This window comes from Stegodyphus dumicola, chromosome X1 (assembly GCF_044657685.1).
Source record: "Stegodyphus dumicola isolate Sdum_Otavi_A_Nest chromosome X1, ASM4465768v1".
NCBI classification, from domain to species: domain Eukaryota; kingdom Metazoa; phylum Arthropoda; class Arachnida; order Araneae; family Eresidae; genus Stegodyphus; species Stegodyphus dumicola.
The window spans coordinates 14,239,952-14,266,236 of record NC_140780.1 but is presented as its reverse complement, the minus strand read 5'-3'; the positions used below and the strand labels follow the sequence as shown (position 1 = coordinate 14,266,236).

The 26,285-nt window shown below is 37.8% G+C and overlaps 1 protein-coding gene across 1 annotated transcript in view; it reads right to left on the bottom strand.

Moving 5' to 3' along the window:
• Positions 1 to 26,285, bottom strand: part of LOC118203478 (uncharacterized) — a 102,142-nt gene that overhangs the window by 34,473 nt on the left and 41,384 nt on the right. The window contains exons 5-6 of the mRNA XM_085808313.1: positions 22,849 to 22,922; positions 5,103 to 5,356 (exon numbers count right to left, since the gene is read on the bottom strand). Coding sequence (XP_085664439.1) covers positions 5,103 to 5,356; positions 22,849 to 22,922 — 328 coding nt within the window. The remainder of the gene's footprint in view (positions 1 to 5,102; positions 5,357 to 22,848; positions 22,923 to 26,285) is intronic.

The window sequence follows — 26,285 nt, the reverse complement described above, 5'->3', positions numbered from 1 at the left end:
CATTTAATGCCAGCGGTAATATGAAGTACATATGCACTTCACACATTTAATGCCAACAGTAATATAAGGTACATATGCACTTCTCACACAGGGGGTACAGCTTATCCTCATGTTACCATTGAAAAGTATTGCAATTCACCAAAAGTTATTGTGTTTTGAGCCCTATCCCAAGACAAAATTCTCGGCCCATTCTTTTTTCACAAGTCCATTGTTACTGCCATTACTTGAATAAATAAGCTATAGATTTGGTCACTTCTACAGTTAAGACATTTCCACATTATAAAAAGCTGGAGACTTCATTTTCCAGCAGGATGGGGCATCACCACATTACCACTTATCTGTTCATGGGTTTGTTTATCTGTTCGTCATATTTTAATTGAGTGTCCATGTTTTAATAGTCTTCGCCAGAAATATTTTAATAGCTGTGACTTACCTCTCGACCGTTTAATCGGAAGAGAGGTCAATTGTAATTTATTTTATTATTTGAAAGAAACTGGCTTTTATCACCTAATGTAATTTGTTTTAAAGATTGTATCTTGAATTTTAAATGTGTGGTTTTAACTTGTTCTTATATGACTTCATCCTCTGGATTTGATACATTTGTCTACTTGTTTTTATTTATTGTATTTTAATTTCATCAATTGTACTCACCACATCTCGTGTTTGGCGCACTATAATCATCTTTGGTTTTGCACCATAATCTCTCACTCACTCACTCACTTATCTGTTCATGGATACTTAAATGAAAAATCACTACAATGGTGGATTAGTCACACAGGTGGAATGGTGGAGCCTCACTTTTAATCAGCAGCCTGAAAAAGATGTGGTAAAGTGTTATTTCCACTACTGCTGGTGAACATAGACAAACTGAAAATGCAAATAACTGCATCCACTCAAACTGTACCACTGGGCATGCTGAGAAACATGTGTGATGAGTTCGCATATTGATTGTTTCTCGTTCATGTTTCTGATGATGGGTGATAAATTTATAAATTTTAAAATGTCATTTTCTACTTAACTTTTATAAAAAGGTTGTAACTTCTTCAGTTTTGTAATTTTAGTCCTTCAAAGTTGGAGTATTCTTTTGAAAACATTCAGTATATCGCCACTGAAAAGTTCAATGGCATGTCCTTGAGCACAAATTCTAATATACATGTTTCTATACCTCTGGTATCTCCAAAATTTTAATATGATAATTCAGATGTGCCAACCTACAAAAATAAAAAAGTGAGATATTTTTCTAAGAAAGCAAAATTAACTCCCTCACAAAAATAATTTTTAAATAGTAAAGATAAACAGAAGCGATTTTTCTTAAATAATGAACTAACTCTAAATAGTATTCAATTAATAGCTGGAAATGCAGTCACTAATTCGTAACTAGTACAAAAAATTATGTGTAAACAAACATTTTCATTATTTGAACATTTTAAAAGAAAAATAGCATTTTAAATCAATTTTTGTACAATGGTTAACAACAGAAACATATCATTGCTTTCTTCAAGAACTAAGCATCAATTTTGTCCATGGACTTGTTTTTACTCATCCAAGGTTTAACATTTTTGTGCATACATATAGTATTTATGAGCATTGGCTCTTCTTCACAGCAAAATCAACAAACTGTAATGACAAAAGTGACAAATCACAAACATATTAAACTTCCTTGACAAATTAATTCCAACAAAGTCATCTGTGCATAGTTTTAAAAAACCATATACAGATGACTTTGTTGGAATTAAAGTAAGTATTTTAATTAATTAAAGTAAGTATTTGTTGTAATTAAAGTATTTTACTTTATTAACAGACATATAATCAGTTATATTACAGAGATCACAAATTCTTAATTTCCATTTCTCAAAGCATGCAAACTTAACCCCACAAAGAATAGCTTCAAATTCACTTTGTGCTAAGTGGCAAAATAACCTGACTGATGCTCAATAGAGGTAACCTGACCAATGTAACCCGATTGTCGCTCAACTGAGAAGTGTAGATGGCATTTTCAGAAATGCATAACAGCAGTGCACCATAGTATCTCATTAATGAAACAGCCAGTCAGAAATTTTAAGAATTAAAGAAAGTTAGAAGACATATGCTATGTTCTGTAAATCAGGTTGGTGGAAGCATGGTTGAAAATCAGAAATTTCCCACCTAATTTGGGAGAGTTGCCACTACTAAATATGTAGAAAATGCAAATAATTTGCTGATGTAAAAAAGATATCTAGCACTTATAATCAAGTATATGGATTATATATAAGAAATTAAACTAGAAATCCTTTGATCTAATTACATACTATTTGAAATAAACATCCTAATTATTCAACATTTGGCACGTAAAAATCATAAACAAGATCAAAACTCCACCACATGCATCATTAATATTACTTATGAATTAATTCTGTTTGGGTGCTTTTCACAAAAATGAATGAGATATAATGCATATGAATATTACAAATTCAATGTAAAATTCTTATTGAAGAACATATCTACATATTGGGTATGTGCAAAAGTTCAACCTGTTTCACACAGTGTCTGGTAAGACTTCCCAACCCTAGTTTAAGCATCACAGACATTAAGCATGCAGGATATACAAGATGCGTCTTTATGTCCGTCTTGACACACTATTTGTGAGGTTATCATTTAAAAGGCTTCCTCCATACATTCGCACAGTCCTTCATCTCCCCAGCAGCGACAGTGAGAGACATATAATTTACTTACTCCCTACAATATGTAGCTTGATGTTGAAAGGTCTGGGCTTTGAAGGGACCATTTCAAGAGGGATGGAGACATTATAGAACACAATCCAGCATCCTAGAAATTGTTCATTATGGAAATCATGCATCTGACAACAAACTGAAAGGGCCCCCAAACTGCTGCATCCACACGATTCATGATTCCCTTGTCTTGCAGATGAGGTATTACCATGTTTACAACATGTGCAAATAAGAATGTCCATTCAAATATTCATAAAAAAATGTTTGGCCTGACCAAATACCATGATACCATCCTGGATTACATCATAACTGAGGTGAATTTCATTTCAATGCTTGCATATAATGAAGGTTTTCTTTAAAACAGAAAACCACATTTCTCCTGTGTCAACTGTTACATATACACATTCATCAGAAAATAATACTCGTAAGCAATATAGAGAACTTAACTATGTCAACAAAACACAGTAAACTGCAACATGTTACTCCATGCTGTTGTCTGATAAATCATACACAAACATCAGTCTAAATGCAGATCCTTTTTTTTCATACAATCATACATTGTTAAAAAGAAGTATATTCACTTCAGCTGCTCTTTTCTAAATTGATTTAGAGACATGACAATTAACTGAGTAATGGCAGCATGTTTCCTCACGCATCTTACTACAATTACTATGTGGCTTGTCTGACATTTCTTGAAGGAAATGCATGTTTCTTTGAATCAACAGGGCTGCTTTAGGAGATGGCTCTTTTCCAAAGCATCTCTACAAACAGTCATTCAATGCTATACAGCATGTGCTCATTTGAGTACCCACATACATGCAATTAACCCTTCCTCAACTGTATACCTGCAACTACTCGCATCACGGATGGCACTACAACTGAAGTACTCCATGTGACCTTAAACACAGGCATAACTGAAATACTCTAAGTGATCTTGACACAGAGACACCAGGCAGTCGTGTCAGTCACCATGAAAGCAACATTGCCAATACCTCAACTAAAATAACATAGACATTCCTCCTCTTTGTGATACTCAAGCATAGAGGTATAGGGCTTCTCAGACATACTGGTGTGCTTGAGTGATTGCCTTTTACTAACAAAAATAGGGTAATACAGCATTCAAATTTTATGAGTTTGTCAGACTGGCTCATTTTTAAGGGTTTAAAATTGAAAAGTCATAAGGAGATCCTTAAATATTGTTTATAATTGTACTTGATAATGGCAACACTGCAGCTTGAGCTAGAAAGCAGGACACAGTTGATGATAATATGTGTTGGATATAGGGAATTTGATGGATACAGTGTTGGATGTTGGATACAGGGAATTTGATGATAATATGTGTTGGATTCAGGGATACTAGGAAAGGATGCAGTTAATGACAATATGTGTCCTTGCAGGTTTTGTAAGTTCTGAAATGGGAGATGGTGCACAGAATAGTCATATCTTGGACATTTATCAGTGGTTTGGAAAAACATTTTGGACCATACCACAAAAAATGAACCATATCCAACAATACACAAACTACAGAAGCATCAATACACAGAACAACAGTCAAAATAATAAATGCATGTAATTCGGTTCATCATGAAATGTAAAAGTTGGTACTCATGCTTCTTTGCTTATGCATTAAAGAAGTAAACTGATTTTGGACAAATTGTGTAAAATGAGAAAAGAGATAATGTTAAGCACTGAAGAACTATGTGCCAATTTGGCAAAACTGTGCAATTAATCTAAAAGGAAGGACAAGACCTCAAAAAAATTTCAGGAAATGTATAAAGGGACACATGAGAATAACCAATTGGAATGTAACCAACCAATAAATACTGATTTCTATTGCACACACTTGAGACAAACAGAGAAGAGCATTGATAGTTAAACAGAGAGCATGCATCAACCGCAAAGACTGCAAATAATCTTTCATCAGGATAGTGCTAGATTACATGTACTTTAATGATTTGGCAAAAATTATTAAAATTTCATTTGTATTTTCCCAATCCAAGTTATATCCCAGGCCTTAGATATTAATCTCATTTCATCATTGACGAACACCTTCATTTTCCAAATCTTGAATGATGAATAGAATGTAAACAGAGGATCACTAGATATTTTTACCCCTAAACCAAAGAAGTTTTGCTAGTGCAGGAAAGTCATTCTATGAGAAATATGGCAAGAGGTGATGCTAAATGTTGGAAATTTCACAAAATCATATCTATTTTACTTTCTATGTGCTCTACCTTTTTTTTAAAACCTAAATAAAAGGTAGAACTTTTGCACACACCTACTACATATATAATATAATTATAAGAAAATGTTTAACTCAAAGATATCTTAGAAAATAAGAAATATAGAAATATAAAAGCAGCTCATATTTTATTATTCAAAACTTCTTCTTACATTTCTTCTTTCCTTGTGGTACATTCGGTACACCTGATCTTACTGAGCTCACAGCTTTTATTGGAGGTAAAATACTTTTGTGGCAAGTATTAATGGCAGACCCAAGTGGTATATTAACATTTGTCACATAATTTGCCTCCCACCATGGCAAAACATTTTTGTAAGATTCAGCCTTCTGCTGTTGAGGAATAGAGGAATCGCTAAATGTACATGATGGAGCAACACGTAGTCGGCTTTCATGGAACTTCTGCCTCCTAAAATTTTAGAGGAAAAATGAATGCAACTAGAACATAAAATTGTTTAACATGCCTGCTCTTATTCATATGATAAATCAGTACTACATTTGGTTATTCAAAAAGCTATGCATGAAGCAACAAAATTTTCATTAATTATAGGAGATGAATACATTTCTAAATATTATATATTAGAAGACATAAAGATTACTCATTGATTTAGAACGATTGGTCATGCAACGTTCTCCCCACACTACATGCACAGAAGAATCAAATCAGAGTTTAATACTGAATGCAGGCTATGAACTACTATTAAACTTAAGCATTAAATTATGAACAATATGACCCAATGCTGGAAGTCCAAAGTGATCTAGCATAAGATAAAAAATGGAAAACTAAAACACACATTTTAATGTTTAAAACAAAATGGAAAATGCCAGCGTAAGTCCTGTACAACAGAGAAGAAGCACTTCAAGTTAATTTATAAATGCATAGTTTTAATTAAAATACATACAACCTTGACCATTTAGGAAAACAGATTTATCATCCACTATAGTACAAATCCTGAAAATAACAATAGTCTGGACTTTGGCAATTCCGTATTTCAGAGCCCTCAGGGGGCTCACTTTCGTGAGTACGGGTGTGGCAATCCCAAGTATGGGTGTAATACCCTAGCCCTGCAGGGGATCATCTTCTTGGTGAGACGGGTGTCACTATCCTGTAGCCCCAGTGATCTATCCTCTTTTCCGTCTCCTCTCCTCTTGGCTGGAACTTTTTCCCTTCCCTTCTCCCTTGTGGTTTCTCTCTACGGAGTTTGGGTCTCGTCATGAGAGACTGGAGCAGCCCTTGCATCTAGTTTTCGAATGGCGAGAAAACTGCCCACGTGTTTGCCGTACGTGGAGACCCGTGTTGCTGGAAAGGAGGGTCCTGGTAGTTGAGGGGCGAGGTACTGTCCCCAACACACTGCTTTGGCCTCTGCTTCAGCTAAACGGGAGGCACCTTATTCGTCCTCACGGGTGTCAATCTGCTGGTCACTAGTCCTTGTGTCAGTGGCTTGGGGTCAAGCTCTTGGGAGTACCTGCTTTCGGGAAAGCCGACTGTGGGGCTTCAGTTTGCGTATAGGTCCAGCTAGCCCTAACACAGGAATCTGTGTTCCCTTGTAGGGCTCCATGGTGGGCGGGGCCGTCAGACCCGAATCTTATACTTTTTCAATATGGCAAACTCACAAATATTTATTATTAAAGATTTCGAAGTTAGTCAAGCCGGTCAAAGCACCAGCTCTGAAAAATCTGCTAAAAAAGTACGTACAGATATAAATGAAAAACATCCTAACAATAGTCCCCTTTTTCTGGTTATCTCTAGTCCTTCTGGCGAACTGCAAAAGATGTCTCCTTTCGTAATAAATAAATACATCCAGTCTTGTGTTGGTGAACCGAAAAATATAAAGTGCCTGCGCTCTGGAGACCTCCTTATTCATACCATTTCGGAAATTCAGTCTGCATCTTTACTTAAAATAACCAAACTTGGACAAGCGAATGTCACAGTAACAGCACATACGACACTGAATTATTGTCATGGCATAATATCGGAATTCGACCTTCTGTATGCTTCTGAAGAAGAGATCACTTCCGAGCTATCCGACCAAAATGTCTGCGGTGCTAGGCGGATCAAGATGCGTAAAAAAGGCAAGTTGATCGAAACGAAACACGTGATCCTTATCTTCAACACGCCTGATCTGCCCAAGAATATTAAGGCCGGATATTTAAATTGTCCCGTAAGACCTTATATTCCAAACCCTATGCGATGCTTCCAATGCCAGCGTTTCGGCCATTCTAAGATGTCTTGTCGTGGCAGCCTCACATGCGCCCGATGCTCACAGATTGGCCACTATTGTGAATATTGTACCGCTGCTCCTCTTTGTATAAATTGAAAGGGTGAGCACCCAGCATTTTCACGCCTCTGCCCAAAATGGAAATTAGAAAAAGAAGTGCAGACTGCAAAGGTTACGAGGAACATCTCATATGCCGAAGCTAGAAGATTAGTCCAAAGCACACAGCTACGACCAAATACATCTTACGCAAATGCTCTTAAAAGATCTCGCACAGTTGCCACCCAAACATCAGTTAGTATGCAGACTCCACCAAACAAAACTCAACAGATTACAAACAACAGGAAGAAAGAAAACCCAACCCATACAGTACAAAATAAAGAAATAGTAATTCAAAGCAGACCCAAAACTACCACACAAAAAGAAACAAATAAAAATAGAAGTTCCACCAATGGCTCTCTTGATGGAATTGGTTTCTGAATCTGCAGATTCAGACGGTATGGAAGTAGAAGAGGGTCTGGAAGTTCCCAAGCATCTACTCCATTTGAAAAACCAAACAAGAGCACAGAAAGAACAAAAACCATTCATAATGGTCACCCTCGTATCACGGAACTGTCGTGGTTTCCACCAAAATCTGCTCGTCATCAAAGCTATAATCAGTGTTCATCAACCTGTATGCTTCGCAAGACAGGAAACAAATCTAAAACCGGAACAACAAGCACAACTTCGGAGGTTTTCTTTCGTCAGGAAGGATAACCTTGCAGGTGAGCGTGCCTGTGGAGGTACAGGTCTCCTCACCTCACTGGACTACCCATCAAGTTCCTTTCCTTTGACGACACCCCTCCAAGTTGTCGCTACTTAAATAAATTTTAAAATTGTTGTTTCATTTGTTTCTTTGTATTTGCCTCCAAATGAGCACATTTATCAGCAAGATTTAAATAATCTAATAGAGCAGCTGCTTGAGCCTTTCATCATAATAGGAGATTTTAACGGCCATAGTCCACTCTGGGGTAGTAAAGATACAAATTGCCGAGGAAGACAAATTGAGCAGATGATCGAAGATCATAGCCTTTGTCTCTTCAATAATGGGCAGGATACGTACTTCCCTGAGACTTCAAGGACATTCCACGCTCTCGACCTTGCCATCTGTTCACCATCCCTGTTGCCATTTTGCACTTTTAGTGTCGGAAATGACCTGTACAACAGCGATCATTATCCCATTTTTGTGTCTCTTGCACGAAGAGGAGCAAACCCCATGTCGAGACTCCCTCGGTTTATACTGGACAGGCCAGACTGGGAACACTTCTCTTCCGTTGCAGAGCTGACATATGAAATGGTAGAAGATGTGCATATCGATGACGCTGTTGAAGCTGTTACTAATACTATTATTCAGGCAGCTATGCTTTCGATTCCTAGAACATCAGGAAAAATACTAAAATATTCGAAACCGTGGTGGAATCGCGACTGTCATGAAGCACAGAAAAAAGAGAAAAAAGCATGGGGTATTTTTCGTAGATATCCTACTCTGCGAAACCTCATAGCCTTTAAAAGAGCCAAATCAAATGCACGAAAAGTAAGGAGCCAGAGCCAAAGGAATTCTTGGATTTCCTAAGTGTCGTCAATAACATCCTCTACGCCTAGTAAGCGGGTTTGGGAAAGAGTTCGAAAACCATGCGGAATATATAAAGACCACTCAATTTCCTTTTTGGAAAAAGATGGCCGAGTGATTAGCTCTATAGAAGAAATTGCTAATACTATTGGTGAGACATTTGCTGCCGTTTCTTCCAGCCGAAATTACTCACCTGCATTTCTTTCTATCAAGCAACGCTCTGAGAAAAATCCCATCGCTTTCAACTCTTCCAAATTTGAGACTTATAATAGAGATTTTACTGTGCTAGAGTTAAAGAGAGCTTTCTTACAGACACATAGGTCATCTCCGGGTCTCGATGGCATGAATTACGAAATGCTAAAGCATCTGTCCTATAAGTCACTGAATGCCCTTCTCACGTTTTACAATAGAGTGTGGAAGGAGCATACTTTTCACTGTGCATGGTAGAGAGCTGTTGTAATTCCTATTGCCAAGCCAGGGAAAGATCCAAGGAATCCCTCCAACTATCGGCCAATTGCCCTTACCAGTTGCCTAAGCAAGGTGTTAGAAAAAATGGTAAACAGCCGCCTGGTCTACATCTTGGAAAAGAATAATATTATATCCCCTTATCAAAGTGGTTTTCGAAAGAGGAGGACTACCGTAGATAATATGCTCCTTTTAGAGACATCCATTCGAAAAGCTTTTGTCAGAAGAAGTCACATTGTCTCAATATTCTTTGACATTGAGAAAGCTTATGATAAGGCATGGAGATACAGTATACTTCGGAATCTTCACGAGAGTGGCTTGCGCGGCAACCTACCAATTTTCATTCAGAATTTCTTGAATATTAGGACTTTTCAAGTAAGGATTGGCTCTGTTTTTTCAGATATTTTTGAACAGGAAGAGGGTGTGTCTCAAGGCTGCGTGCTTAGTGTAACTCTGTTCAGCCTAAAAATAAATTCTGTATTAAAACAACTTCCTCCCACCATTTCAGGATCTTTATATGTTGATGATCTACGAATTAGCTGTCGGGGTGCGGATATGAGATATGTAGAGAGGCAGCTCCAGATCGCTTTGAACAGGATCCACGAATGGGCAAAAAGACAAGGATTTACGTTTTCAAAACAGAAGACTGTGTGCGTGCAGTTTTGTAAAAAGCGAGGTCTCCATCCTGAGACTGAATTATACCTCAATGGGTCTGTAATTCCAGTTGCAATTGAAGTAAAATTTTTAGGAGTGATGTTCGACCGAAAATTGACTTTCCTTCCTCATGTCTTAAACTTGAGAAAAAAAGTGTACCAGAGTTTAAAATATTCTAAAAGTCCTGGCGAACACCTCCTGGGGTGCAGAGCGTTGCTCCATGCTTCGCATTTACAGAGCTCTAACTTGCTCTAGACTGGACTATAGCTCAGTTGTTTACTGATCCGCCCGGTCATCACTATTGTTAAAACTGGATTCTGTTCATCATCAAGCTCTACGGATCTGTTCAGGAGGTTTCAGGACTTCTCCTGTCCAGAGCCTGTATGTTGACTCTAATGAACCATCACTTTATCTGAGGCATGAAGAATTGTCCCTTTTGCAATATTTTAATATTCTATCCCAACCTGAACATCCCAATAAGCTGTGCTTACTTCATGATGTGTGTAACCCTTTATATGAAACATGTCCATCCTGTGTTCCTACGTTTCCTTTAAGAGTTCGCCCTGTCATTGAGGAACTTTCCCTCTCTGATATGCAGTCCCAAGCAGTACAGAATTTTGGAATCCCACCTTGGGAAAATGCACGGATTCAGCTTCTTGATGTTTTTAAGTATCATGTGAAGGCAAGCACTAATGAGTTATTTACAGACAACTCTTCGCTGAGCACAGGGACAAATATAGCAGTTATCTTCCAGTTTATACAGATGGATCCAAGTCAAAAGATCATGTCGGGATGGCATTTGTAATTGAAGACCACATGGAGGGCAGATGCTTGCACCATGCTTTCTCTGTGTTAACATCCGAATTAACTGCGATATATTATAGTCTTTTGTACATCTCAAGGCTCTGCTACAAAAAGTTTATAGTTTATACAGATTCGTATAGTTCTCTTAAATCATTAGAAGCTTTTCCTAATACTCAAAATCCAGTAATAGTGGATATTCTTAAATTACATATAAACTTAATGAATCGTGGATATGAAATCCTGTACTGCTGGGTTCCCGGGCATGTGGGAATAAAAGGGAATGAGCTGGCAGATACCACAGCAAAATGTGCTGTTGAACTGTCCAGTCGTCTCATTCCTTTTGCAGACATCTGTTGTGTTGTGAAACAGAAGATCCGAAAAAAAATGGCAGCAACTTTGGGATGTTCAGCTTCAAAATAAATTAAGACATGTAAAGCCTGGAATTGAGCATTGGGAATTAACCAAAAATCGTAAGGAGGAAGTTCTTTTGACTCTCCTCAGAATTGGCCACACTAGAGTAACACATAACTACCTTTTAAAAGCTGAGAATGAGCCTGTTTGTTCAAATTGTAATGTTTGTCTATCTGTCCGTCATATTTTGATTGAGTGTCCAAGTTTTAATAGTCTTCGTCAGAAATATTTTAATAGCTGTGACTTACCTCTCGACCGTTTAATCGAAAGAGAGGTCAATATTAATTTATTTTATTATTTAAAAGAAACTGGATTTTATTACCTAATGTAACTTGTTTTAAAGATTGTGTCTTGAATTTTAAATGTGTGCTTTTAACTTGTTTTTATATGACTTCATCCTCCGGATTTGATACATTTTTCTACTTGTTTTTATTTATTGTATTTTAATTTCATCAATTGTACTCACCCCATCTGGCGTCTGGCGCACTATAATCAACTTTGGTTTTGCGTCATAATCTCTCACTCACTCATCCCTTTTGCAGACATCTGTTGTGTTGTGAAACAGAAGATCCGAAAAAAATGGCAGCAACTTTGGGATGTTCAGCTTCAAAATAAACTAAGACATGTAAAACCTAGAATTGAGCACTGTGAATTAACCAAAAATCGTAAGGAGGAAGTTCTTTTCTGCTCGCCTCAGAATTGGTCACACTAGAGTGACACATAGCTACCTTTTAAAAGCTGAAAATGAGCCTGTTTGTTTTAACTGTAATGTTTGTTTATCTGTTCGTCATATTTTAATTGAGTGTCCATGTTTTAATAGGCTTCGCCAGAAATATTATAATAGCTGTGACTTGCCTCTCGACCGTTTAATCGGAAGAGAGGTCAATTGTGGTTTGTTTTATTATTTGAAAGAGACTGGCTTTTATTACCAAATGTAATTTGTTTTGAAGACTGTGTCTTGAATTTTAATATGTGCTTTTAATTTGTTTTTATATGACTTCATTCTCTGGATTTGGTACATTTGTCTACTTGTTTATTTATTGAATTTTAATGCCATCAATTGTAATCATCCCATCTCGTGTTTGGCGCGCTATAATCATCTTTAGTTTTTGCGCCATAATCTCTCACTCACTCAGATCATTACTTTGAAGCTAGTTAGATGACATGCAGAAATAATGAAACTGAAAATTTGAAAGATTTGTTAAAGAAATAATAAAGCATTTATGGGAAATCAAAACTTGCAAAAATGCTCAATATTTGCTTGTATTATTAAATATTTCTTTCAAGGTAAGTTGTTTTACATGTTCGCTGCCCAAACTGATATGGTGCATCTATTCACATGTGCCAAGATCCTATCTGCATTTTTATGGTTTTAAATTATTCTCTGTTACTTAATTATTTAAATATAGATGTAATAGATTACTTTTATTAGTAAATAAATTCACATGAATATAACCATGCTTGGCGTATGAAATAATATTTTTGCTCCATGTGCCAACAAGATATGTCAGAATAGATAAACAATACTTGCCCTTTCTGCACACTCATGCAAAACTCTAGCATCTATGATACATTATTTTCCATTAGTCTTACATGAGTCACTAAACAAGAATTTGGGCAGTCTGTGTTAATAACATTTCCCAAGTGAAGAAACCAAAATAAATTAATAAATTATTTAAAAATTAGTTTTGCCATCAAAGCATTTAGTTAGTATCTGTTTCGAGAAATAAATGATTAATTTCAGAATGCCAAGTGTATGTTTAGCTCCTTCCTCTATGTTAAACTCCTAAACACTGTGTGTATTTGCTATGGCAGTACTCGTACTCAGTGATTTAGGTAAAGCAATCAGTAACAAGTTACATCATAGCTGGCAAATCAACTCAGTTTCCCAACTGCAAGTATTCTCATAGCTGGCAGTGAATGTGATAAAACTGTTTTGCTTTTTGTGCTCATATTTTCTGTTTAATGTTTTACATGGATATCATTTTTTGTTCATTTACAAAGTTCTACTATATAAGTGTTCCACAAAATTCCCTCTAAACTGTCATTTGAAATTTTTAAATTCTCCACAACCTCTTTGTGTAACTTTCTTCACTTTTAGTAAAGATATTTTTTGGATTTAAAAATTTACTACAAATTTTGCTGCTTATTAGTTTATGAACAACTGGGGCATTATCACTGCAACAGAAAACTTCTGTTGTATAATTTCCATTTATTATCACTTCTCTGCATTTTCTCACAAATTTTATTAATTAAAAAATTTCGTCTTTTGCTTGTGATAACCAAAAACCTTCAAATTCGTGGCTTTAAAAAAACCAGAAACCTTCAAAATACTTTATGGTCACCTACTATACTTTATGATGATACTGATGTGACCATAAAGTATACGAATATTTTTAAAAATAACTGCAGGTACATGCTTCTATGACCTTGCAATGTTCCAAATGGCAGATTTTGTTCCAAAAAAAAATTTAATGGTCTTAACCACTATTCAGAAAATTAGCGCAGATTTTTAAAAGGCTGCATTATATCTGCATTTTCATGCAACCAGCATTCCAATATCCATTGTTTGAATGATGGATATACAGTTTCGAGGAAACATTAAGACGGAGACATTTTCTTTTACTAAAACTTCACATGAAGTATGAGCAGGTTATCCATAATCAGCACAATCTTTACATTTTCCAGTAAACCAACCAATTTCAAATGTTACCAAGCACTGGGTACAAAGTGACTTTCAAACCAATTATTCAATAACATCTGTGTCATCAATACTCTCTTATTTGAACAACAATGATGATTGGGAAACATCTTTATGCCTTTAAAATACCTTAGGTGACATATTTTGTCCGACTATGAAGAGTTTACATTGTGTGTTTTTACAACAATTACACATGCCAAAATCATTACCCTCTCTTTGGAAGCCTTTAACAACAGTCACGAAATTTTCTGCAGATGTTGTGAAGGTATCTTGGGGCACATATTGCCAGAACAGACCAGTTTTATCAGAGTTATGGATTTGTTTTGGAGATGACTTTTCACTTGATAACCTCACTGAATTAATATGAAAAATTTTTCAGGTGCTTCTGCATGAACTGAAGCTTTTTCGCTTGAAATTTTTAAATGCCTTACAACATGGCGATTTGGTTAACAAAACTGTCAAATATGTGCACTTAGACTTTTTATGTCCACTTCATCATAAAATACTTTGGTTGTGCCATTAGCAAAGGACATGTCAATGGCACACCCTTGCTGTGATCCTCTCTCACCCACTTAATTATCATTTTTTTTTTTTCATGATGGCCACTTTTTCCAAAATGAATTATTTTATGAGAGTTATTGCCAGTCAGGTGCCAAATTCCACAAAAAACTAAAAAAGTTTGCAATGTATCTTTTGTTAATTAACCAGTTACTATGATTTTTAAGTTTTCACCACAATAACTTCTCCTTTCTGTATTCCTTGGCAGAATTAAAATTAGGCTTCAGACAACTATGTCTTCCTGTTAGTATTCTTGCCAGTTCTCTTAAAAGTTATATTTGGGCTTTAGCATCTCACTAGCCAATGTTTTAAAACATGTACCAGTAACTAACTGAGTCGGCTTACTTTAGTCTATTCTATGTCAGACTAAGTTATCACAATTTAAATTTAATTATTTGTTATGTTAATTTAAGTATCTGCACCCCTCAGGGGGCTCACTTTTGTGAGTACGGGTGTGGCAATCCCAAGGTACCCTAGCCCTTCAGGGGATCATCTTCTTGGTGAGACGGGTGTCACGATCCTGGAGCCCCAGTGATCTATCCTCTTTTCCATCTCCTCTCCTCTTGGCTGGAACTTTTTCCCTTCTCTTCTCCCTCGTAGTTTCTCTCTGCGACCCCATCTCGCACTTGGCGCACTATAATCAACTTTGGTTTTGCGCCATAATCTCTCACTCACTCACTCACTCTCTCTGCGGAATTTTGGGACTCGTCACGAGAGACTGGAACAGCCCCTGTCTCTAGTCTTCGAGTGGCGAGAAAACTGCCCACGTGTTTGCCGTGCGTGGAGACCCGTGTCGCTGGAAAGGAGGGTCCTGGTAGTTGAGGGGCGAGGTACTGTCGCCAACACACTACTTTGGCCTCTGCTTCAGCTAAACGGGAGGCACCTTAGTCGTCCTCACGGGTGTCAATCAGCTGGTCACTAGTCCTTGTGTCAGTGGCTTGGGGTCAAGCTCTCGGGAGTACCTGCTTTTGGGAAAGCTGACTGTGGGGCTTCAGTTTGCGTATAAGTCCGGCTAGCCCTAACACAGGAATCTGTGTTCCCTTGTTGGGCTCCGTGGTGGGACGGCCCCGAATCTTTATTCTTTCACCATGGCTTCTTCTCATATCTACTTAATTAAAGATTTCGAGGTAACTCCAGTCACTCCAGTCATTCAATCTAGTTCTGAAACGTCTACAGCTAAACTAGTCACTCAACCTAGTTCTGAGACGTCTACTGCTAAATCAGTCACTCAACCTAGTTCTGAAACATCTACTGCTAAACCAGTCATTCAACCTATTTCTGAAACGTCTACTGCTAAACCACTCACTCAACCTAGTTCTGAAAAGTCTACTGCAAAAAAATTACGTACAGATACAAATGAAAAAAAAATCATAACAATAGTCCCCGTTTCCTAGTCATCTCTAGTCCTTCTGGCGAATTGCATAAGATGTCTCCTTTCGTAATAAACAAATACATCCAGTCTTGTATTGGTGAGCCGAGAAATATAAAGCGTCTCCGCTCCGGAGACTTGCTTATTGATACAACCTCAGCCACCCAGTCTGCTTCTTTACTTCAGATAACTAAACTTGGGCAAGCGAATGTCACTGTAACACCACATAAGACACTGAATTATTGTCGTGGCGTAATATCGGAATTCGACCTTCTGTACGTTTCTGAAGAAGAGATCGCTTCCGAGCTATCCGACCAAAATGTGTGCGGTGCTAGGCGGATCAAGATGCATAAAGAAGGTAAGTTGATAGACACAAAACACGTGATCCTTACCTTCAACACGCCTGATCTGCCTAAGAATATTAAGGCCGGATGTTTAAATATTCCTGTAAGACCTTATATTCCAAACCCTATGCGATGTTTCCAATGCCAGCGTTTCGGCCATTCTAAGACGTCTTGTCGTGGCAGCCTCACATGCGCCCGATGCTCACAGATTGGCCACGATTCTGATAATTGTACCGCTGCGCCTTTGTGTATAAATTGCAAGGGTGACCACCCAGCATTTTCTCGCTTGTGCCCAAAGTGGAAATCGGAAAAAGAAATCCAGACTACAAAAGTTACAAGGAACATCTCTTACGCCGAAGTCAGAAGACTAGTCCAGAGCACACAGCTTCGACCAAATATATCATATGCCAGTGCTGTTAAATCATCTCGTACAGTTGCCACCCAAACATCAATAGGCACACAGACCCTACCAAATAAAACCCAACCGTCTACATCCAACAAGAAAAAAGAAAATGCAACCCATATAGTACAAAAAAAAAAAAGAAACAGTTATTCAAAGTAAGCCCAAAATTGCCACACAAAAAACATCAAATAAAAATAGAAGTTGCACCAATAGCTCTCTTGATGAGATGATTTCTGAATCTGCGGATTCAGACTTTATGGAAGTGGAAGAGGGTCTAGAAGTTCCCAGGAATCTACTTCCACGAAAAACAAAAGAACAGCACAGGAAAAACAAAAACCATTCATAATGGCCACCCTCGTGTCATGGAACTGTCGCAGTTTCCACCGAAATTTGCTAGACATCAAATCTATAATTAATGTGTATCATCCTGTATGCTTTGCAATACAGGAAACAAATCTAAAACAAGAACAACAGGCAAAACTTCGGAGGTTTTCCTTCGTCAGCAAATATAACCTTGCAGGTGAACGGGCCACTGGAGGTGTAGGTCTCCTCTCCTCACTGGATTATCCCTCAAATGTTCTTTCTTTGACGACATCCCTCCAAGTTGTCGCTACTCAAATAAATTTTGATAATGTTGTTTCATTTGTTTCTTTGTATTTGCCTCCAAATGAGCACATTTATCAGCAAGATTTAAATAATCTAATAGAGCAGCTGCCTGAGCCTTTTATCATAACAGGAGATTTTAACGGCCATAATCCGCTGTGGGGTAGTAAAGATACAAATTGCCGAGGAAGACAAATTGAGCGATTGATTGAAGATCATAGCCTTTGTCTCCTGAATAATCGGCAGGATACTTACTTCCATGAGCTTTCAAGGACATTCCACGCTCTCGATCTTACCATCTGTTCACCATCTCTGTTGCCATTTTGAACCTTTAGTGTCGGAAATGATCTGTACAACAGCGATCATTATCCCATTTTTGTGTCTCTTGCACAAAGACGAGCAAACCCCATATCGAGACTCCCTCGGTTTATACTGGACAGGGCAGACTGGGAACTTTTCTCTTCCGTTGCATAGCTGACAGATGAAATGGTAGAAGATGTGCATATCGATGTTGCTGTTGAAGCTGTTACTAATACTATTACTCAGGGAGCTATGTTGTCCATTCCTAGAACATCAGGAAAAATGTTCAAATATACGAAACCATGGTGGAATCGCGACTGTCATAAAGCACAGAAAAAACAGAAAAAAGCATGGGGAATTTTTCGTAGATATCCTACCCTGCAAAACCTCATAGCTTTTAAAAGAGCCAAAGCAAATGCACGAAAAGTAAGAAGGCAGAGCCAGAGGGATTCCTGGATTCCATATGTGTCCTCAATAACATCCTCTACGCCTAGTAAGCGGGTTTGGGAAAGAGTTCGAAAAGCATGCAGAATGTATAAAGACCACTCACTTTCCTTTCTGGAAAAAGATGACCGAGTGATTAGCCTCATATAAGAAATTGCAAATACTATTGGTGAGACATTTGCTGCCGTTTCTTCAAGCAGAAACTATTCACCTGCTTTTCTCTCTATCAAGCAACACTCTGAAATAAATCTCATCACATTCAACTCTTCCAAATCTGAGCCGTACAATAGAGACTTTATTATGGTTGAATTAAGGAGAGCTTTGTTGCAGACACATAGGTGTTGTCCGGGTCTGGATTGCGCGTATTATGAAATGCTAAAGCATCTGTCCTATAAGTCACTTAGTGCCCTTCTCACACTTTACAATAGAGTGTGGAAGGAGCGTACATTTCCCAGTGCACGGAGGAGAGCTGTTGTCATTCCTATTGCGAAGCCAGGGAAAGACCCGAGAAATCCCTCGAACTATCGGCCAATTGCCCTTACCAGTTGTGTTTGCAAACTGTTTGAAAAGATGGTAAACAGCAGCCTAGCCTACTTCTTGGAAAAGAATAATATTATATCGCCTTATTAAAGTGGTTTTCGAAAACGAAGAACAACCGTAGATAACATGCTCTTCTTAGAGACATCCATTCGAAAAGCTTTTGTCAGAAAAAATCACCGTGTCTCAATTTTCTTCGATATAGAGAAAGCTTATGATAAGGCATGGAGATACGGTATACTTCGCAATCTTCACGAGAGTGGCTTGCGCGGCAACCTACCAATTTTCATTCAGAGTTTCCTGAACGCTAGAACTTTTCAAGTAAGAATTGGCTCTGTTTTTTCGGATGTTTTTCAGCAGGAAGAGGGTGTGCCTCAAGGCTGTGTCCTTAGTGTAACCCTGTTTAGTTTAAAAATAAACTCAGTACTAAAAGAACTTCCTTCCACCATCTTGGGATCTCTATATGTTGATGATCTGCAGATTAGCTGTCGAGGGGCAGACATGAGATACGTAGAGAGGCATTTGCATATAGCTCTGAATAAGATCCAAGAATGGTCAAACAAAGAGGGATTTTCTTTTTACAAACAAAAAACTGTGTGCGTGCACTTTTGTAGGAAGCGAGGTCTCCATCCTGAACCTGAGTTATATCTCAATGGTTCAATTATTCCAGTTGCGCCCGAAGTAAAATTTTTAGGAGTGACGTTCGACCAGAAATTGACTTTCCTTCCTCATGTTTTAAACCTGAGAAAGAAGTGTCTAAAAACACTAAATATTTTAAAAGTGTTGGCGAACACCTCCTGGGGTGCAGAGCGTTGCTCCATGCTTCGCATTTACAGAGCCCTTGTTCGCTCTAGACTTGACTATGGCTCAGTTGTTTAGGGATCCGCTCGGTCATCAGTTTTGTTAAAACTCGATCCTGTTTCACCATCAAGCTCTGCGGATTTGTTCAGGAGCTTTCAGAACTTCTCCTGTCCAGAGCCTGTATGTTGACTGTAACGAACCATCACTTTATCTGAGACGTGAGCAATTTCCCTATTGCAATATTTTAATATTCTATCACAACCTGAACATCCCAATAAGCTGTACTTACTTGATGATGTGTGTAACACTTTATTTGAAACACGTCCATCCTGTGTTCCTACCTTTCCTTTAAGAGTTCGCCCTATCATTGACGAACTTTCCCTCTCTGATATGCGCCCCCAAGCAGTACAGAATTTTGAATTCCCACCTTGGGAAAATGCACAGATTCAGCTTCTTGATGTTTTTAAGTATCATGTGAAGGCAAGCACTAATGAGTTATTTACAGACAACTCTTCGCTGAGCACAGGCACAAATATAGCAGTTATCTTCCAGTTTATACAGATGGATCCAAGTCAAAAGATCATGTCGGGATGGCATTTGTAATTGAAGACCACATGGAGGGCAGACGCTTGCACCATGCCTTCTCTGTCTTAACATCTGAATTAACTGCAATATATTATTGTCTTTTGTACATATCAAGGCTCTGCCACAAAAAGTTTATAGTTTATACAGACTCCTATAGTGCACTGAAATCTTTAGAAGCTTTTGCTAACACTCAAAACCCAGTCATAGTGGATGTTCTCAAAATACATATAAACCTAACGAGTCGTGGATATGAAATCCTGTACTGCTGGGTTCCCGGTCATGTGGGAACGAAAGGGAATGAGCTGGCAGATATCACAGCGAAATGTGTTGTTAAACTGTCCAGTCGCCTCATTCCTTTTGGAGACATCTGTTGTGTTGTGAAAGAGAAGATACGAAAAAAATGGCAGCAATTTTGGGATGTTCAGCGTCAAAACACGTTAAGACATGTAAAGCCTAGAATTGAGCATTGGGATTTTGCTGGAAATCGTAAAGAAGATGTTCTTTTGACTCGCCTCAGAATTGGTGACACAAGAGTGCACATGGCTACCTTTTAAAAGCAGAGAATGAGCCTGTTTGTTCAAATTGTAATGTTTGTCTATCTGTCCGTCATATTTTAATTGAGTGTCCATATTTTAATAACCTTCGTCAGAAGTAATTTTAATAGCTGTGACTTACCTCTCAACCGTTTAATCGGAAGGGAGGTGAATTGTAATTTATTTTATTATTTAAAAGAGACTGGCTTTTATCACCTAATGTAATTTGTTTTGAAAATTGTGTCTTGAATTTTAAATGTGTGGTTTTAACTTGTTTTTATATGACTTCATCCTCCGGATTTGATACATTTGTCTACTTGTTTTTATTTATTGTATTTTAATTTCATCAATTGTACTCACCCCATCTCGCGTCTGGCGCACTATTATCAACTTTGGTTTTGCGCCATAATCTCTCACTCACTCACTCATCCCTTTTGCAGACATCTGTTGTGTTGTGAAACAGAAGATCCGAAAAAAATGGCAGCAACTTTGGGATGTTCAGCTTCAAAATAAACTAAGACATGTAAAACCTAGAATTGAGCACTGTGAATTAACCAAAAATCGTAAGGAGGAAGTTCTTTTCTACTCGCCTCAGAATTGGTCACACTAGAGTGACACATAGCTACCTTTTAAAAGCTGAAAATGAGCCTGTTTGTTTTAACTGTAATGTTTGTTTATCTGCTCATCATATTTTAATTGAGTGTGCATGTTTTAATAGGCTTCGCCAGAAATATTTTAATAGCTGTGACTTGCCTCTCGACCGTTTAATCGGAAGAGAGGTCAATTGTTTTTTGTTTTATTATTTGAAAGAGACTGGCTTTTATTACCAAATGTAATTTGTTTTGAAGACTGTGTCTTGAATTTTAATACGTGCTTTTAATTGTTTTTTTATATGACTTCATCCTCTGGATTTGGTACATTTGTCTACTTGTTTATTTATTGAATTTTAATGCCATCAAGTGTAATCATCCCATCTCGTGTTTGGCGCGCTATAATCATCTTTGGTTTTTGCGCCATAATCTCTCACTCACTCAAGCACTGACATAAGTCTAAGGATTCCAAAGGGAAACAGCAAAATTTACAAGTGCCACATCTCAGCACCTTTACTAATCTTTCTATTTCCATAACCCTACAATAACCTGCATGTGGTGCCCTTAACAGTGACTACACACAGAAAAATTACAATAATAAATGACAAATATCAATGTCTGTGATGTACATATGCACAGTACACTTTCTTATGCATATGTAATTCTGTTTGAATACTAGTCATAAGGTGACTTGACATTTCATTTAGATTAAATATCCAAAAGAAATTACATAGGTTTATAGTCTAAATGTTTCAAAGAAAAAAGAATAAAAAGAAAATGCTTTTTAGTTGTATATCAGTAGCTTGTGCTCACATGGAGGGAAAGTGCAGCAATTACTTAAAATATACTGATCACTGGTTCTAATAGTTCACAATAATAACATAAAAAGCTACTTTTGAATTGGCCACCCAGCACTCACGCTAAGTTGCCAACCGTTGGCGACTACTTTTCTCCCGACCTAACAGGTGAAAAACAGTAGCCATTTAAAAAAGATTGTGGCATGCTGAAAATTACTTAAAACAGCAACAAATACACGAAACTAAAACACAAGAAACATCCATAATTAAACAGTAAAAATTATAAACAAATAAAAAAATCCATAATAAAACACTGAAAATTTCATAAACCAGTAACAAACTAACTATATTAAAAATGCAACAAACATCCATAGTAAAACACTTACCTTTCTATATTCTCAGTTCATATATCACTATGATATATTTTAACTTAACAAAGCTTTCAAAAAGCAACAGGAAATTGCATTTATTCGGAGAAAATTATTCTCACAACTAGAAACCACAAATATACCCCTCCAATTCCAAAATGGTGATCATCATGTACTCACTATTAGTAACCATTAGTGGGTTGCCACAAAAAACACATGTTTGTTCTCTATCCTGGATTGCTTACTTTGCCAACATAGTGCTCTGCCCAGTGACTATTCTCTGCTTTGGGTAGATAATGCAAAAGTACCCATAAAAATTTAGTAAAATCATATTTACTATTGGTCAAGAGATCAAATAGTAATGAGAACAGGCACAGGTACATGTAAAAGTGGATAACACACCAGAATTTCACTATTGGTTGTACATGTATAGCCCTGCTGACCTAACTATGCAATTCTGTCTGTTTTGAGAACACTCTGAAGGCGGGGGGGGTTCTGAGTGTCTCCCACCCCTCTTCTCTACCATCAACCTCTCAAGACAACTTTCAGCTTGCCATGTATTTTTCACTGTTCTCTTGCTGCACAGACACTATATGCTTACAAAAATTCCTGCCTTCTCCAGGATTCAAATCCAGGCCCATCGGCATGGCAGTGAGCATCACTAGCCACTGGCTGGGTGGCAATACTGAAGAACAAACGAATACAGGCACAAAACAACATACACAGAGAAAAGAAATTATAAATTCACCACTCAGTGAGAAACAGACATCAGCAACCCTTGATAAATAAAATAAAATAATTGTTCTTACTTATCTGCAGCAGATAATATAGTGTCATCCTGTTTTCTGTTTATGTGGGATAATGGTTTTTGAAGAACAGGAATCTAAAAATACAATACTTCATTAAGTAACACATATTTATAACAATTTATGTTTCCACATACGATTAAGCTTTTGCAGAATCATAATAATCAGGAAAACATTTCAATATTTAGAATTTTACTAATTATTCCCACACATTTATATATTTTGGAATTCAAAAACATAACCTATGCAAAGAATTAATTCAGTTATTGCAGCTGCTATGATACAGCAATAAGAACAATTTAAACCATTTCTGAGACTGTGAAAAAAAAAGAAAAACTTTTATGATAATTTTTTTTTGTTTAATTTCTTTACTATTGTTGCCAATTCCTTAAACAACCAGTAACAGCAAAATTTATTGTTAAGCTACATAATTTAAGTATAGAAATTCTTATCACTGCCAAAGGATCAGAAAAATCAATTTTAAAAGATTATATTGATATTTTTAAAAATGCAAATATTGCAGAGTGTATCTTTAATGTCTACTGTACTTGGCTGTAATTAGCCATTTAACAAGGAATATACAGATAACAACAATAATGTGATATTCTACCACTGCCACTTTCAGGAGTATTTGTATGTTATAAAGACATTTTTTTAATTCCAGTCTTTATCAACAAGTTCTGGACGCTGAAACTCCAGACGACATTTATAACTCTATGTAGACTCCATTTGTTTTGTATTTCTATGAAAAAGAAGGCTGACTGGTCATCATTAGGATTTTCAAGTGTTCAATGAATAGCTAGAAATGCATGTGCAAAGAATACCAATCCAAAGAGAAGACATTCTTGCTGAGGAGCCCACTTTTCAGATCCAAAGATAAGTTGAAACATGCATAAATAAATTAAAAGCTAAAACACTAAAAATGCTATGTGTGACTACATACACAAATAATATGACAAACAGACATACAGCGAATTGCAAATATTTGTGAAGCATTAGAAGGTTCACCGTTAAGACATAAGTAAACATTTCCAATTGCCATAAAACACCTACTGATTGGGTTGTCAGAAAAGTAGGGACACATTTTTACAATGAGAGGGCACTAGTTCATATTTGCAAATACTAGAGTCACTCACATCTAACTTCTTGCTAAATCATTTGACAACTGACAATTCTCTTGTTGAAGGCTGAAAACTAAATGATTTGGTTGAATTTGAAGAATTTACAATAAACTGAAAATGTATAATCAAAATTTGCATTTTCGCCATGAGTTTTACTTATATAAAGAGAAGAATAGACAGCAAGATTGTTAAAACCTACGTAAAGACTATGACGAAAATGCTCAGTACAAATGTCAGTGATAAACATTAACATTTTGATGCAGATGATTTTGATCTCAACTATGCTCCTCAGTCAGGAGCGCCAAGTGAGGTTGACGACATCAAAATAAAAAGCACCAATCGAGTCAACCCCATTATATGACATATGAAACTGCCAAAATTCTGCAACCATCATTCAGGCATATATAACTATCTGAAAAAGCTGGGATACATAGGATACATAAAGATGTCATACTTTTTCAGCTTCTGTGAAGGAACCAAATAATGGATTCAAATGTGTATTGGACACTGGGCAATTGAAACAAATACTGAAATGTTTGTTCACAGCAGTTCAAATATACAAGCCCTCAGGGGGCTCACTTTTGTGAGTACGGGTGAGGCAATCCTGAGGTACCCTAGCCCTTCAGGGGATCATCTTCTTGATGAGACGGGTGTCACGATCCTGGAGCCCCAGTGATCTATCCTTTTTTCTGTCTCCTCTCCCTTGGCTGTAACTTTTTCCCCTCCCTTCTCCCTTGTGGTTTCTCTCTACGGAGTTTGGGGCTCGTCACGAGAGACTGGAATAGACCTTGTCTCTAGTTTTCGACTGGCGAGAAAACAGCCCACGTGTTTGCTGTGCGTGGAGACCCGTGTCGCTGGAAAGGAGGGTCCTGGTAGTTGAGGGGTGAGGTACTGTCCCCAACACACTGCTTTGGCCTCTGTTTCAGCTAAACGGGAGGCATCTTAGTCGTCCTCACGGGTGTCAATCGGCTGGTCACTAGTCCTTGTGTCAGTGGCTTAGGGTCAAGCTCTCGGGAGTACCTGCTTTCGGGAAAGCCGACTGTGGGGCTTCAGTTTGCGTATAGGTCCGGCTAGACCTAACACAGGAATCTCTGTTCCCTTGTTGGGCTCCGTGGTGGGCGGGGCCGTCGGACCCGAATCTTTCCTTACTTCAATATGGCTAACTCACAAATTTTTCTAATCAAAGACTTCGAAGTCACTCAAGTCGCTCAAAGTTCAAATTGCAAAAAATGAACTGCAAAAAAAATACGGACAGATGAAAATGTAAATAATCCTAATAGTAGTCCCCGTTTTCTTGTTATGTCTAGTCCTTCTGGCGAGCTGCAAAAGATGTCACGTTTTGTAATAAATAAATATATTCATTCTTGTATTGGTGAGGCGAGAAATATAAAGCGTCTCCACTCCGGAGACTTGCTTATTGATACAATCCCAGCCACCCAGTCTGCTTCTTTACTTCAAATAACTAAACCTGGGCAAGGGAATGTCACTGTAACAGCACATAAGTCACTAAATTATTGTCGTGGTGTAATCTCGGAATTCGACCTTCTCTATGTTTCTGAAGAAGAGATGGCTTTCGAGCTGTCCGACCAAAATGTCTGCGGTGCTAGGCGGATCAAGATGCGTAAGGAAGGTAAGTTGATTGACACAAAACACGTGATCCTGACCTTCAACACGCCTGATCTGCCTAAGAATATTAAGGCCGGATACTTAAATTTTCCTGCAAGACCTTATATTCCCAACCCTATGCGATGCTTCCAATGTCAGCGTTTCGGCCATTCTAAGACGTCTTGCCGTGGCAGCCAGACATGCGATCGATGCTCACAGATTGGCCACGATTCTGAAAATTGTACCGCTGCGCCTCTTTGTATAAACTGCAAGGGTGAGCACACAGCATTTTCACGCCTGTGCCCAAAATGGAAATTGAAAAAAAAGTGCAGACTACCAAGGTTACGAGGAACATCTCATACGCCGAAGCCAGCAGGTTAGTCCAAAGCACACACCTACGACCAAATACATCTTACGCCAATGCTCTTAAAAGATCTCGTACAGTTGCCACCCAAACCTCAGTTGGTATGCAGACTCCACCAAACAAAACTAAACAGACTACAACCCTCAGGGGGATCACTTTTGTGAGTACGGGTGTGGCAATCCCGAGGTACCCTAGCCCTTCAGGTGATCATCTTGATGAGACGGGTGTCACGATCCTGGAGCCCCAGTGATCTATCCTCTTTTCCGTCTCCTCTCCTCTTGGCTGGAACTTTTTCCCTTCCCTTCTCCCTCGTGGTTTCTCTCTACGGAGTTTGGGGCTCGTCACGAGAG